The sequence below is a fragment of the Grampus griseus genome (genome assembly GCF_964374135.1).
Source record: "Grampus griseus genome assembly, chromosome: 10".
In the NCBI taxonomy this organism is placed as follows: Eukaryota; Metazoa; Chordata; class Mammalia; order Artiodactyla; family Delphinidae; genus Grampus; species Grampus griseus.
Genome location: NC_139004.1, coordinates 42,604,827 through 42,619,464, shown reverse-complemented (window position 1 = coordinate 42,619,464; position 14,638 = coordinate 42,604,827). Strand labels below are relative to the sequence as shown.

Genomic DNA, 14,638 nt, shown 5'->3' with positions numbered 1-14,638 from the left:
ATATCTTTCTGATCCATTGCCTATTTTACTACCATGAAATTTCCATCTAAAATTCTTATTGTTGTTCCTCCATATGTCATGTGTCTTTTTTTCTCTGGTTTGTTTTAAGAATTTACTCTTTTATTTTTACTTTCAACTGATTATGATATACCTAGGTATGACTTACTTTGTATTTTGCTTAGGGTGTGTTTGATCTGATTGTTGGTAGCTTTTGTCAATTTGGAAAATTCTTGGCCATTATATTTAAAAATATTTCTTCATTCACTTTCTCCTTTCCATCTGAGAAGCTAAATCAAGACCACTTGATACAGTCCCACGGATTTCAGATGCTCTGTTCCTTTTGTTTCTCACCCCTCTTCCCCTGACTTGGGTTTCATTTTGGATACTTTCTATTGACTTATCTTCAAGTTTACTGATCTTTCCCTCTGACGTATGCATGCTCACTGCATGATTTCTTTTTTGATATATATTTTGATTGCAAGCATTTCACTTGTATCTTTTTTAAAATAGTTTCCATCCCTCTTTTGAAATTTCACATATTTTTGCAATTGTTGTCCGTCTCATTCATTAGATCCTTTAACATGTTCATCATAGCCTTTTTATAAACCCTGCTTAATACTTCTGACATTTAGATAATCTCTGGACCTGCTTATATTGAGTGTTTTTCTCCTGATCAGACATAAAACTTTGTTTCTTCTCATATTTTGGGAGACCCTTGGGAGATTTCTCTCAGCTTGTCAGATTTCCAGCTTTTTGTATTTGAGTTCTGTTTTTCTCTTTTGTCCTTTCTGCTTTTTGAGATATGTCTCTCCACTGTAGTGAAGGACTGGAGTACCTTGGAGGGACTTTTCTCAGTTCTGTGGCTTCTCCCCTAACCCTCAGCAAAACAAGGATTTGTATTTGAGGAATTCCCTGGGGACTTGAACAGGGAGAGGGAAGGAGAGGATCTCTCTAGACTGTTTTATACTGCTTTCAATATACTCTGTATTACTTGTCTATTCCGTGTACCCAGTTAAGGCTCCTGGGGAAGAATTGCTGGCTAGGGGCATCCTTGCTCTGAGGCTGGGACCCCTTGGGATTCTAATATGTTACTCCAGCTTTGACTGGTTGCTTCTGTACTGTAGCAAATTCTTCCTCCTCCTGAACAGGGTTCCCTTTCTATTAGGGACAAAAGCAGCCTTGAATCTTTTCTGTCCTATAAAGTATTAATAACTTTTGGAATTTAGCTCTTTTAGGTTTCTTTAAACCCTGTCTTTTCTGCTGGGTTTTAAAAGCCTATAGTTTTGTAGTTTATTTGACATGTTCTCATTGTTGAGAGTGACAGTCTTTGGCAATGTTCCACATTCTAACCAGGAGTGAAGTCCTTGGACTAACTTAGAAAACATATTAGTCTCACAACTGAGTGTTGGTGAATTAAATAAAATAGATCTTAATGTTTATAATACAGCCCATTAAAAAAATTAAATCCTATTATTCAGCTTTATCCTATAGATATTTTTTACCAGATACCCTTTGAGTGTTTCTTAAATGCAAATACACATTTAAAAGAAGGATATGTGCTACCACTGAGATAATAAAAAGAATGTGATAGCCCTCTGCAGGCTATGCTAAAAGGGGAATTCTAGTAAATATTATGAGCAAAACTTAAAGTTTTAGAAAAGTTTTTGCTTTTCCAAGATGATTATGAATTAGAAACTTATCACGTTCATCCTCAGCTCCCATTCATTGTTGTCTTGTATTATATATTTGAAATGTGGTTATTTTGGGCACATAAGTTAATTTTAAGGTTAGCAAAAATTAACTGTGCTTTGACTGGGTATTGCAATTTAAAAATTCAAACTTATGATTGTTAGGTATTTGTCTTATTTTTCTAATATATTTAACTTTCTTTTTATTTTCTCTTTCTTTTTAGGAATCCTAAAACCAAAACATTAGAACAAAAACAGAAACATGGCTCACCATATTACATTTCTTTGGATAATTTTGGTCCTGCTTCTTCAGAATTCTGTATTAGCTGAAGATGGGGAAATAAGATCAAGTAAGAACTATCAGCATTGTCTTTTTGTTATCAACATATTAATTATGGAAATCAAATTAGAGGAGCTCTAGCAATGGCTTTAAGGATCTTATTCTTATTGTCTTTGATGCTGTGATTCCCTAAAATGAATGAATTGCTATGTTACACATTAACTAGGAGGAAAAGCTATCAGAAGTCATTTTGAGAAAATTCTATGGTAATAGTGCATTTTATTGACCCAGGCTTTGGAATAAACACTCTGGTATTGAGTCCATGTTCAGCCATTTATATAAGCTTCATAATATGGTGATAAAGAAAGTACCTCCTTCACAGGATGGCTATCAGGACCATCCTATGAGCTTATCTCATAAAGATAATAAGATAATGCATATAAATGACTTAGCATGGTGACATTCAGTAAGTGGTGACTGTTATTCTGATTGCCTGTAGGAAAGCTTGCATGAGAGAAGTAGGCCATCCTACTTTTAAAAAGATAGCCTACTTCTTTTTAAAAGTGTGCTTATATGAGTATTTTAAAACTCATAAACATAAACCCCCTAACTATAAATGAATTATGGTTTCTCTAACAGTTAAGTCAGATGATTTGACAATTTGATTCAACTTGGCTTAAAATTAAAAAAAATAATATTTAATGTTTGCATAACCCTTTTATTGTTTAATCCACCCAAGCACCTTATGGGGTAGATACTCTTTGATTTTTGAGTGGGAAAAGAGATGCATAAAATGTATGGGCCTTGCATAGTGTCATACATCTGGTTGGAGCTGTAACTAGTATTTGAACACTTCTTTTCATCCTCAGTGCATTCCCTTCCTATGACACTGGTGATTCACCTCTCTGAGGAGGAGGTTTCTTGGAGTGGTATTTTGTCTGCAATTTATAAATGGCAGTACTTGCTTTTGTGTCCATGCTCTTGGCTAACCTTGCAGTTATGAAATATATGCCCCATGGCTCTGGAAAGGGGTAGAAAGGGCCAAGAATAACCCTGTAAGAATTTCTAACCACTGAATCGAGTGACACACAAACACTCGCAGGTCCAGGCAATAACGAGCCTCATAGCATCGAGGAAGGGCAACCTCGAAGAGTCCTGCAAACACAACCTTCCTGTCCTTTTGTCTCTCTCACGAAACCCCAATAAAAGCATAACCCTGTCATCCCTGTTCAGCTTCCAAAAATAACAGGAAAACTTCATTCCCTTGGGTTAGGAAATATGCATTTGGGCAGAATCCCATTTTTGCCGTCCCTACCCTGGCGTCTGGCAGTGGTCACCATGACAGAGGTTGTTGGAATAGTGTCCCTCACACCCCCTGCACTGAGACACCATCTGCCATATAGCATCTTAAGATGGTGTCATAATCACAGTTATATTTGTGAGACAAACCCATGTTTTGGCAATTTTTTTTCCTGGGGGGGTTATCTTCTTGACTGTGTTACATGTTCACCTGACAATGGTGTTTACTTCTGCTAGTTACTGTGATAGGTGAGTTGAGATAATGGTGAAACTGAGGCCTCTTCATAGGAGCTTTGTCATCATCCCAAATATGCAAGTGGACAAAGATAAGGAAAAGAATGGAAAGGAAGGAGAGGAAAGGAGGAAGTGAGGAAGGTGAAGAGAGGGAGAGATTGGTTGATTGACTGATTTACTCCAAGGAGTTGCAGAAATACTAATTGTCACCAAACATTTTTTTCTCCGATACTGATCCTTGCAATTATAATATCTTATTTGCAATATATACAGAAAATAAACCATCCTTATTATAACTTTAAATTGGGCATCCAAACACTACTTAAGGGAGACCATTAACCTGAGTAAAACCACAGGATGTAAAATTTGCTATCTCATTACCGTGACTCACCTCATCCTCTTCTAACTCATCATGTCCAAGGACATGGATGGGATCCTTGTCCCATGTAGTATTTTGGCTGCTTTGAGCGCAGAAGTTAGAGAAGAAGGCAGCAAGTACAGCTGTTCCTTCCTGTTGGCCACTTCAAACTGATAGAGATAGAGTAGGATAATTAAATAGTCAGTTTAGAAATCCCACTAGGGGATTAAAGACAGAAAGGGAATTTTAAGGGAGTTTGGGAGACCTTTGTAAGCTAATGACCACTCAAGAAAAGAATCCAGTAACCTAGCAACAATCTACCCTACCTTGAAGGAAGACCAGGTGCATCCAAGTGCCAGGCACACTCAAGCCACAAACCCTGATAGTTAAAATACTAGACAATAGATATGGGCTCTGAATCTTATTACATGAAGTCAGGGAGTTAATAGTCCTTGCAGAGTAGCGTTTCTGCATGTAACCAAGACAGAAATAGAGGTGAAAAGGGAAAGAAACCAGGTGAAAGGGGATATTATACCCAAACCTGAGATGAATTACCATATTTTAATATATGTCCCCACCCTTTTGCTAATATACATATGATTTAAATAGTGCCATGGCAGTTAGACCTGGTTAGACCATATAGGGCCAAAGGAGGAACTAGTGATATGAGTCTTGACGTCTGCCCAAGGACGAGGAAGATGGTGGTCTTCTCCCCTCCCCACTTTTTCTTTGATTATAAAAATGTAGCCCTCTTTGTTCCTGGGGCTCTTTGTTCCTGGGGTTGCGCTCCCTTGCCTGCCTGCTTATCTCTCACAAGCGTCCTATGCCAATAAACTCACTCTTTGCCTTCCACTTTGCCTCACGCTGAATTTCTTCTGTGAGGAGACAGAAGAACCTGAGCTTCAGTAAGTCCTGACCCCAGGTGAGTGGTTTTAATCCAAAGACAGTGGTTTCGAGTCCCCTCCTAGTCAGGGATTATGGGTTCAAGTCCCAGTCTGAGGTGTGGGTGGGTTCAAGTCCTACCCGAGAAGGAGTGCAGTTTCAAAACCATTGGAATTACCCAAACAAACCAGTTTGTCTTTGGGGCTATGTCTGTCTCTCTCCTCTGGACCTTTGCACTTGCTGCTCCCTTTGTTTAGAATGTTGTCCTCTTGACCTGGTTAAACCTCTGCTTTCTGATCTCAGCCTTCCAACAAAACTGCCCCTGGCTTGACATAGTTAGGTTGCCACCCTCTCCTCAATGTTCTCATAATTCTTTGTACTTTCTCTAACCAGCCAGTTGTCCATCTTAACTAGGCTGGGAGCTTTTTGAGATATCTCAAGTATGTCTGAAGCCAGTACCTAGCATGATATCAAGAACAGAACAGGTATTCAATATATACATACTGAAAGAATGAGATAGAGTTAGAAGCATGTTGTGTACTGTGGAAAAGAGAGTTAAGGAAATCTTTTTTTTTTTTTTTTTTTTTGCGTTATGTGGGCCTCTCACTGTCGTGGCCTCTCTCGTTGCGGAGCACAGGCTCCGGACATGCTGGCTCAGCGGCCATGGCTTATGGGCCTAGCCGCTCTGCGGCATGTGGGATCTTCCTGGACCAGGGCACGAACCCGTGTCCCCTGCATCGGCAGGTGGACTCTCAACCACTGCGCCACCAGGGAAGCCCAGGAAATCTTTTTTTTATTGAAGTATAGTTGATTTACAATGTTGTGATAGTTTCTGCTGTACAGCAAAGTGATTCAGCTATAAATATGTATACATTCTTTTTAATATTCTTTTCCATTATAGTTTATCATAGGATATTGAATATAGTTCTCTGTGCCATACAGTAGGACCTTGTTGTTTATCCATTCTATACATAATAGTTTGTATTTACTTATCACAAACTCCCAGCCCATCCCTCCCCCACTCCCCTTTCCCCTTGGCAACCACAGGTCTGTTCTCTATGTCTGTGAGTCTGTTTCTGTTTCATAGATAAGCTCATTTGTACCATATTTTAGATTCCACATATAACTGATATCATATGGTATTTGTCTTTCTCCTTCTGACTTACTTCACTTAGTATGATAATCTCTAGATCCATCCATGTTGCTGCAAATGGCATTATTTTATTCTTTTTAATGGCTGAGTAATATTCCATTGTATGTATGAACCACATCTTCTTTATCCATTCATCTTTTGATAGACATTTAGGTTTTTTCCATGTCTTGGCTATTGTGAATAGTGCTGCTATGAACATAGGGGTGCATGTATCTTTTTGAATTAAAGATATATGCCCAGTGGGATTGCTAGATCATATGGTAACTCTATTTTTAGTTTTCTGAAGAACCTCCTTACTGTTTTCCGCAGTGGCTGCAAAGAAGATTTTTTTTTTTTCTTTTCACAAGTGCTTAGAACTTGTCTGGGTATAACTTACACCACAGATAGTCTTTTTTTTTTTCCTGGTAGAACTCTAAGATGTGCTGATCTCATGTTTCCTAGTATCTTGAAACAAGAATCTTTACAGAGAAAGGAATAGCTTTATGCCCTTGAACATAGATTCACTTCACACGAGCTATTGTTTTGGCTACATTTGTGACTGAAGATGAGCATTCAGACCTTTAAACATTCATCTTGCATGTAGTGCAAGAGTGACTGCTTTCATAACCTTGGTTCATTTACATTTTCTCAACTATATCAAGAATGTGGGTCTTTGCTGGCTACTTTTGTCCTGAAGATAGCAGAAAGTTTGTTTATAATTTCTTACCCCCATTCATTGGTTTACATAAATTTTTATAAATATTTCAGGTTAGCATTGAACTAAACATATTTCACTGATAACTTAAAGCAATGATGTTAGTCTATAGCCGAAAATCATTCATTTATTAAAATTTTTTGTTTTCATTTATTCAATGGAGAAATACAATAAAATGTTGCTTTATAGTAATACCTGCCCCTACAGAGCTATCTAGATATCATATTCATATACAGCATCCATTTTTTATTCCCTATTTTTATTTTTTTTTATTTGGCCACATGGCACAGCATGTGGGACCTTAGTTCCTGGACCAGGGATCAAACCCATGCCCCCTGCAGTGGAAGTGCAGAGTCTTAACCACTGGACCGCCAGGGAAGTCCCTATTCCCTATTTTTAAAGCTGAATCATTAATACTTAAATTAAGACAAGCTAATTAAAAGATATCAACAAAAATCATAGCCCTCATTTATAAAGAATTTTCATAGGCTAGTCAGTGTGTCATAGTTAATCTTCACAAAGCTCTTATGAACTGGTTACTATTATCTTTTTAAAAAAATTTAGCATTATTGAGGTATAATTGACGTATAAAATTATAAGATAGTTAAACTATACATTGTGGCGACTTTATGTATATACACGTGAAAGGATTCCCCCTGTCTGGTTAATTAAAAATCCATTCATTTAAAACCTCTAATTTTTGTTTTTTATGTAACACATATACTCTGATGGTTTTCTTTTTCACTTAGGTTGCCGTACTGCTCCAACAGATTTAGTTTTCATCTTGGATGGCTCTTACAGTGTTGGCCCAGAAAACTTTGAAATAGTGAAAAAGTGGCTTGTCAATATCACAAAAAATTTTGACATAGGACCGAAGTTTATTCAGGTTGGAGTGGTTCAGTATAGTGACTACCCTGTCCTGGAGATTCCCCTTGGGAGCCACGAATCAGGAGAGAATTTGATGGCAGCTATGGAGTCCATACACTACTTGGGAGGAAACACAAAGACTGGAAAGGCCATCCAGTTTGCCCTTGATTACCTTTTTGCCAAGTCTTCACGATTGCTGACAAAGATGGCAGTAGTCCTTACGGATGGTAAATCCCAAGATGAAGTCAAGGATGTGGCAGAAGCAGCAAGAGACAGTAAAATAACACTATTTGCCATCGGTGTTGGTTCAGAAACAGAAGACGCAGAACTTAGAGCTATTGCCAACAAGCCTTCATCTACTTACGTGTTTTATGTGGAAGACTATATTGCAATATCCAAAATAAGGGAGGTGATGAAGCAGAAACTTTGTGAAGGTAAGCCTTAATATAATGCGGAAACAGTAATAATGATGCTTTCTTACATTTTGGTATAACCTGTTCATTTGGGAACTGGGGAAGATGGTTATATTTAATGTCAAATTATTTAAGTTAGAAATGAGGTGAGCACACATTTTTGTGCTATATTTTTCTGGATAAATTTTGTTTTTAGAAACAATTGCTTTCTTATAAAATCTACAATTGGGAAATATAATATTTTGTGTTTTCTTTTCAATTACAATATGTTTATTGTGGAGATGGTAGAAAATAAAACACCTAAATAATTAAAATATATGTAAACCACACATGGTCATATCACTCCTGTTAACAAATTTTTGTCTTTTTCATCCTAATCTTTTCTTTTTTTGATTTCAGTGTGTCTGAGAGTTTATTCATATGCCTAAATAAGGATAATATTGTATATATAATTTCATACTCTATTTTCATATTATTTATACTCTTATTGTGTATATAATTTTAATACTCTTAATATGATAGTGGAAAATCTTTTAAGATAATCTATTTAATTTCTCCATTTTTGTATGTTTGGTTTATTTCTAAGTTTTTCTAATACAAATAACAGTGAATATTCCTCTACCTAATTCTGAATGGGAATCTGTCATCATTTCTTCAGAAAACAAAGATCAAATTACTAACATTTTTAAAACTTTGGAAGAATGTTAAAAATTCCACATGAGAAAAACTTAAACTCCCACCAGCAATGAGGGAACATTTGAAAATATAGTACTTACCAGTCAATTATGTTTATATCATTTCATAAAACTGACTTCATGTGTATGATAGGTCCCCATGGGAAAGTTCCAGTTTTTGGTAAACATTAATCCTATTAGTGTATAGACATGCGTGTGTTCACGTTATTTTGGGGGAAGAATAATTTATTCATATCTTTTATTTTTAATATTATAGGCATTTAATATACTATATACCTAAAAATAATGTTCATGTAGATGGAAATACTTTTTTCCCAGTTTGCCTACAAAATAATATACAAATAGGTTGGTTCACATTTGATAGAAAAATTTCTAAATGATTGTGGCTTAGAAAACAAATTAATTCCTTCATTTTCTTCATATTTGGGAGGTATGGTAGAGAAAAACATTTTAAAGCTTTTTGGATTATTTCTTTTAAAATGCATGGAAATATTAAACAACTACTTCAAAACAAAGAGAAAAAAAGCATAGAAGATTAAGCATTTTCTTTAATAAAACTTTAAAAAAGGTACTAACAAGTAAGTACAAATGGTCATTACAGTTATTCTTTTTATGAATCTCTAACAGTAAGACTGTGTTGACTTTTGTTGTGTTGAACAGGTCAAAGGGATTTAGATTTTTAATATGTTGTTAGAAATTTTTGGCTTTCAAGCTAGGTATATTTTATTATTAAAATAGAATTTTCATGGTGAAATTTCACTTACCATTCACCTTTTTTCTTTTTTTTATAAATTTATTTATTTATTTATTTATTTATGGCTGCGTTGAGTCTTCGTTGCTGCACACGGGCTTTCTCAAATTGCGGTGAGCTACTCTTCGTTAGGTTAGGGGCTACTATTCGTTGCGGTGTGGTAGCTTCTCTTGTTGAGGAGCACAGGCTCTCGGCACGCGGACTTCAGTAGTTGTGGCTCATGGGCTCAGTAGTTGTGGCTTGCAGGCTCTAGAGCGCAGGCTCAGTAGTGTGGTGCATGCACTTAGTTGCTCCGTGGCATGTGGGATCTTCCAGGACCAGGGCTCAAACCTGTGTCCCCTGCATTGGCAGGTGGATTCTTAACCACTGAGCCACCAGGGAAGTCCCACTTACCATTCATCTTAATCCTAGAATTTAGATTTGATTAAATATGTCTGTTTAATATTTGCTTCAGAGAATTTTCCTATAGATCTGTATTTTGGTAAATGCATTCTCTCTAGATAAAAATTTTTAAAATACACATGAAAGAGTTGCTGTGTGAAAACGGGTAAAAATTCTTTCAGCTAAAATGTATGATCTGTAAAAAAAAAAATCAAATTCGAAATCTTGCCAAATATTTCTTCAACTACACTCAGAAAAAGAATGTAAGTAATGTCTGTGTCTATTCAGTTCGCATGTTCACTGTACAATAGACATCTTTTAAAATGTACTTTTTGAAATTGTACTTGTGGGAGATATGGGCTTTTTTGCACTTGACTTTTTGTACTGTATTAGATTATGATTAATGCACTAAATTAATGCATTGCTGTATTGCAGCTTCTTCAAATCATATAATTTGTGTTTGATTATTTAACAAATTCATTTTTGTTTTGGACAAATAGTTAACTTCTACTTTGAGGTGTTTAGCATATAGGATTACTATTTCCTAATATCATTCCCTTTTATACTGTACTGTGGTTGATCCATGATGTACAAAATATTATCCACCTCTTTGTTCCCACATAGATTATTTCATCTTCATGGACCTATTGTTTCCTCGGAGGTGTATTCTGCAATACACTGCTTATTTCAGGACCGCCTAAAAGTGATATGCAATGATTTCTTTCTTTATCTGAGAGTCTTTCTTCTAATTTGAGCTTAGTTTGTTCTTTCTTAGTTCTTTGACTTGTAAAGTTAGGCTGTTTATTTGAGATCTTTATTATTTTTTAATGTAGATTTTTATTGCTATGAATTTCCTTCTTACTGCTGTTTTTGCAGCATCCCATAAGTTTTGGTATGTTGTGTTTTAGTTTTTGTTTATCTCAAGATAATTTCTAATATCCCCTTTGACATAATGATTGTTCAAGAGCATATTGTTTAATTTCCACATATTTGTGAATTTTCCAGTTTTCTTCCTGACATTAATTTCTAGTTTCATTCCATTTTGGTTGGAACATATACCTCGTATGATTTCAATCTTCTTAAATTTGTTAAGACTTTTTTTTTGACCTAACATGTTATCTATGCTGGAGAAGTTTTGTTTGTACTTGAGAATAATATGTATTCTGCTGCTGTGGTGGTGGTGGGTGGTGGTGGGTCGCTGTTCTATATATGTCTGTTAGATCCATTTGGTCTATAGTGTTGTTCAAATTCTCTGTTTCCAGATCTGTTTGCAGACACATCTTCTGTCTGGATGTTCTATCCATTATTATAAGTGGAGCATTCAAGTCCCTTACTATTATTGTGTTGCTGTCTATTTATCCCTTCAGTTTTGTCAATGTTTGCCTCATATATTTGGGTGCTGTAATGTTGAGTGCATATGTATTTATAATTGTTATGTTTTGCTGGCGAATTGACCATTTTTCATTGTATAATGTCCTTCTTTGTCTCTTTTGACAGTTTTTGACTAATATAAGTGTCACCACCTTTGTTCTCTTTTGGTTAGCATTTGTATGGAGTATCTTATTCCATCCCTTTGCTTTTATCCTGTGTGTGTCCTTAATTCTAAAGTAAATTTCTTGCAGATAGTATAGATCTTGTTGTTTTTTTTTAAGTCCACTTAGCTACTCTATACCTTTTATTGGGGATTTTAATCAATTCACATCTGAAGTAATTACTGATAAGGAAGTATTTAATACTGTCATTTATTGTTTTCTGACTCAGCTTTTTTTTATCGCTCTTTTCTCTCTTGCTGTCTTCTGTGTTTCATTGATTTTTTTGTAGTGACGTGCTTTGTTTCCTTTTAAATATACTTTTGCATATCTTCTATAGGTATTTTCTTTGTGGTTACCATGGGGGTTACATAAAACATCATATAGTTATATCAATCTATTTTAAGTTGATAACTTCAAATGCTCTGTATTTTTGCTTATTCCTGCCCTCTTTACACTTTTTTATTGATGCCACAAATTACATCCTCTTATATTGTGTATTCATTAATACAATTTCACATAGTTTATACTTTAGTCTTTTAACTTCTGTATCAGAATTAAAAATGATTTAAATACCACTGTTACAGTATTACAGTATTCTGAGTTTGTCTATATATTTACTTTTATCAGCAAGTTTTATACTTTCCAGTGCTTCTGTGTTGCTGTTTAATAGTCTTTCCTTTCAATTTGAAGGACTTCCTTAGTATGTCTTATTAGGCAGGTCTAGTGGTAATAAACTTCCTCAGCTTTTTTTAATCTGGGAAAGTATTTATTTCTCTTTCTATTTTGAAGGACAGTTTTGCCAGATATAGTATTTTTGGTTGGCAGTTTTTTTTCTTTGAGCACTTTGAATACATTATCCCTTTCCCCTGTGACCTCTGAGATTTCTACTCAGAAATCTGGTGATTGTGTCATGGGGTGCCCTGTACATAATGAGTTGCTTTTGTCTTGCTGCTTTCAAAGTTCTCTCTTTGTCTTTGGTTTTCGACAATTTGATTGTAATGTGTCTTGATGTGGATATCTTTGAGTTCTTTAATCTGGATGTCCATTTCCTTTCCTAGATTTGAAAAGTTTTTGGCTATTATTTCTTTAAACAAGCTTGCTTCTTTCTTTCTTCTTCTTCTGCAGCTCCCATTATCTATATATTGGTCTACTTGATGGTGGGCATAAGACATGTAGGCTTTCTTCAGTCTTTGTCATTCTTTAAAATTTTGCCTGGATAATTTCAAAGGACCTGTCTTCAAGTCTGCTGATTCTTTCTTCTACTTGATCAAGGCTGATTTTGAACCCCTCTAGTCAATTTTCCAGTTCAATTATTATTTTCTGCTCCAAAAATTTCTGTTTGGTTCTCCTTTACATTTTCTGTCTTTCTCACTTTGTTGATGCATCATTTTCTTGAGCTCATAGAACATCCTATGATGTCTATTTTGAATTCTTTGTCAGATAATACACCTCCCTTTCTTTAGGGTCAGTATCTGGAGAGTTATTTTGTTCCTTTGATTGGGTCATGTATCTCATAGTTTGTTTCAAGATTCACACATTTGAAAAAACCAATACCTCTCCCAGTCTTTACCAACTGGCTTTGCACAGGGGAAATCCCTCAGCAATCACTCTGGCTAGAGATTCTGAAACCTTTTTTGGAGGGATGTGATTTCTCTGGAATTGTGTGAGCAATTCATTAATTAGAGAGACTGGTTTCTTTTTCAGGAGCTCATAATCTTTCACTCCCTTTGGTATCTGTCCCTTTGGTGTCTGTCTGTAATACTTCAAGTTCTCTAGTTCTCTAACCACAAGTTTCCCACTCCTTTGTTCTCAGTGGTCATCAGGTGTCCAGGTATGCTGGTTCCCTGTCAGCACCCTTAGTCAGGCAAGACCAGTATCATTCCTTCAGGCAGCACTTTGAAAATCTAGAATGCTGGATACATGCTCCACTCTTTTCTCTTTCTGAGGGAGAAGTCTCAGGTTGTGTGTCTTCTCCTGATCATGCTGAGCCATGCCAGCCACAACAAGCCACCCTCCCACTTTTATTTGTTCTGAGCAGTCCACAGGTATCCAAATGATTCTGGTTCCTTCAGTGCTGCAAATGAGGCAAGACAAGCTGAAAGCTGGAGCATTGGATGCATGCTCCACTTTTCTTTTTCCCTCCTGAGGGAGTCATTATAAGCTAGAGCATCTCTCCTGGCACTTATTTGTGTCAGCTTGGAGAGGGACTGATGTGGTAAGGTAAAATTATTCTTAATTACCTGTTTCATTGAAGCTGTTCTTGGCTTTGTGCTCACCTGGGGAACTTCAGCTTCCTAACCGGAATCTCACAAATGTATTTTGGTCCAATCTGTGTTTCAGTGGGAGAATATGGGTTGGGACTTTCTATTCTGCCATCTTGCTGACTTCACTCCTCTGTTCTTTTTATGAGTCAACCAGGCATGGGCTTGGTGCAACAGAATGAGGAGGGAAAAGAAAGTAATTTCCCCTTGTTCTCTGGAAGATACCTTCCTTAGGTGTCTTCAAGGGCTTCCAACAGCTTGTGGCTTGAATGATGGGGTTTCAAGGCCCAATTTTGATTCAGGTGAGCTGAACTTGCCTGTGCACAGGTGTGGGTAGTTAAAAGAGCAGGTCCTGGAAAACTGCCTGTGTATTCTTACTGTTCCATTTTCCACTATCTTGACTTTTGGATGAAGCAGGAAACTTATCTATTTCTTAAAAGAGTATATGGTGTTCACTCAAGAGGGACCAGAGGTCAGAATTAGCAATTAGCTGTGCAAATGTAGCCATATCTTGAGAGACAGAGAGAAAGATAAAGAGAGATAGAGATAAAGATAGAGAGAGAGAGAGAGAGAGAGAGTGAGAGAGTGAGAGAGGGATACCACTTGCCTAAGTGGAACTTTGATGTCTTTCATTCCAAAAACTTAGTGACTTTTTTCCCTCCAGTGCTTTCCACCATGATGCACTTTAACTTGGAATGATGTTCACGACTTCTGAATTTCTTTTTCTCTCACCGAAAATTATTCATATTTTCTATGACTCTTTGCTTGGTGATTGCTGGATAATTTGATTATCTAATTTAAGTCTTATAATACTTTATAATACTTTGTAATAATGGCCTGGTATATTACTCTACCCTACTCAGTTTAACTTCCATTTCAGTAGAAGACATAAAAGGTAAAGGTACACATATCAGGTGCCATGGCCAGGACAACTGAGTTGTTTTTGGAGGTAGTGAGTATTTTAGCTTACATGATTTCATAACATGTATGTGATTAACTTGTCTGCCCTCACATGAAACTCATATCCTTCCCTTCTGCCTCTCCACTATTGGTACACATATGCTTGAATTCACAACCACAGAGATGGGGCATGGAAAAATGAGAGGTGGGAGGTGGGGTGAAGTTTGGCAGATGGGATATGATGGAGTAT

At 36.3% G+C, this 14,638-nt stretch overlaps 1 protein-coding gene across 1 annotated transcript in view; it reads left to right on the top strand.

Moving 5' to 3' along the window:
* Positions 1-1,918: 1,918 nt before the first annotated feature.
* COL21A1 (collagen type XXI alpha 1 chain) overlaps positions 1,919-14,638 on the top strand; it is a 127,612-nt gene continuing 114,892 nt past the window's right edge. The window contains exons 1-2 of the mRNA XM_082664712.1: positions 1,919-2,038; positions 7,338-7,889. Of these exons, the coding sequence (XP_082520838.1) occupies positions 1,951-2,038; positions 7,338-7,889 (640 nt within the window). The 5' untranslated portion in view covers positions 1,919-1,950. The remainder of the gene's footprint in view (positions 2,039-7,337; positions 7,890-14,638) is intronic.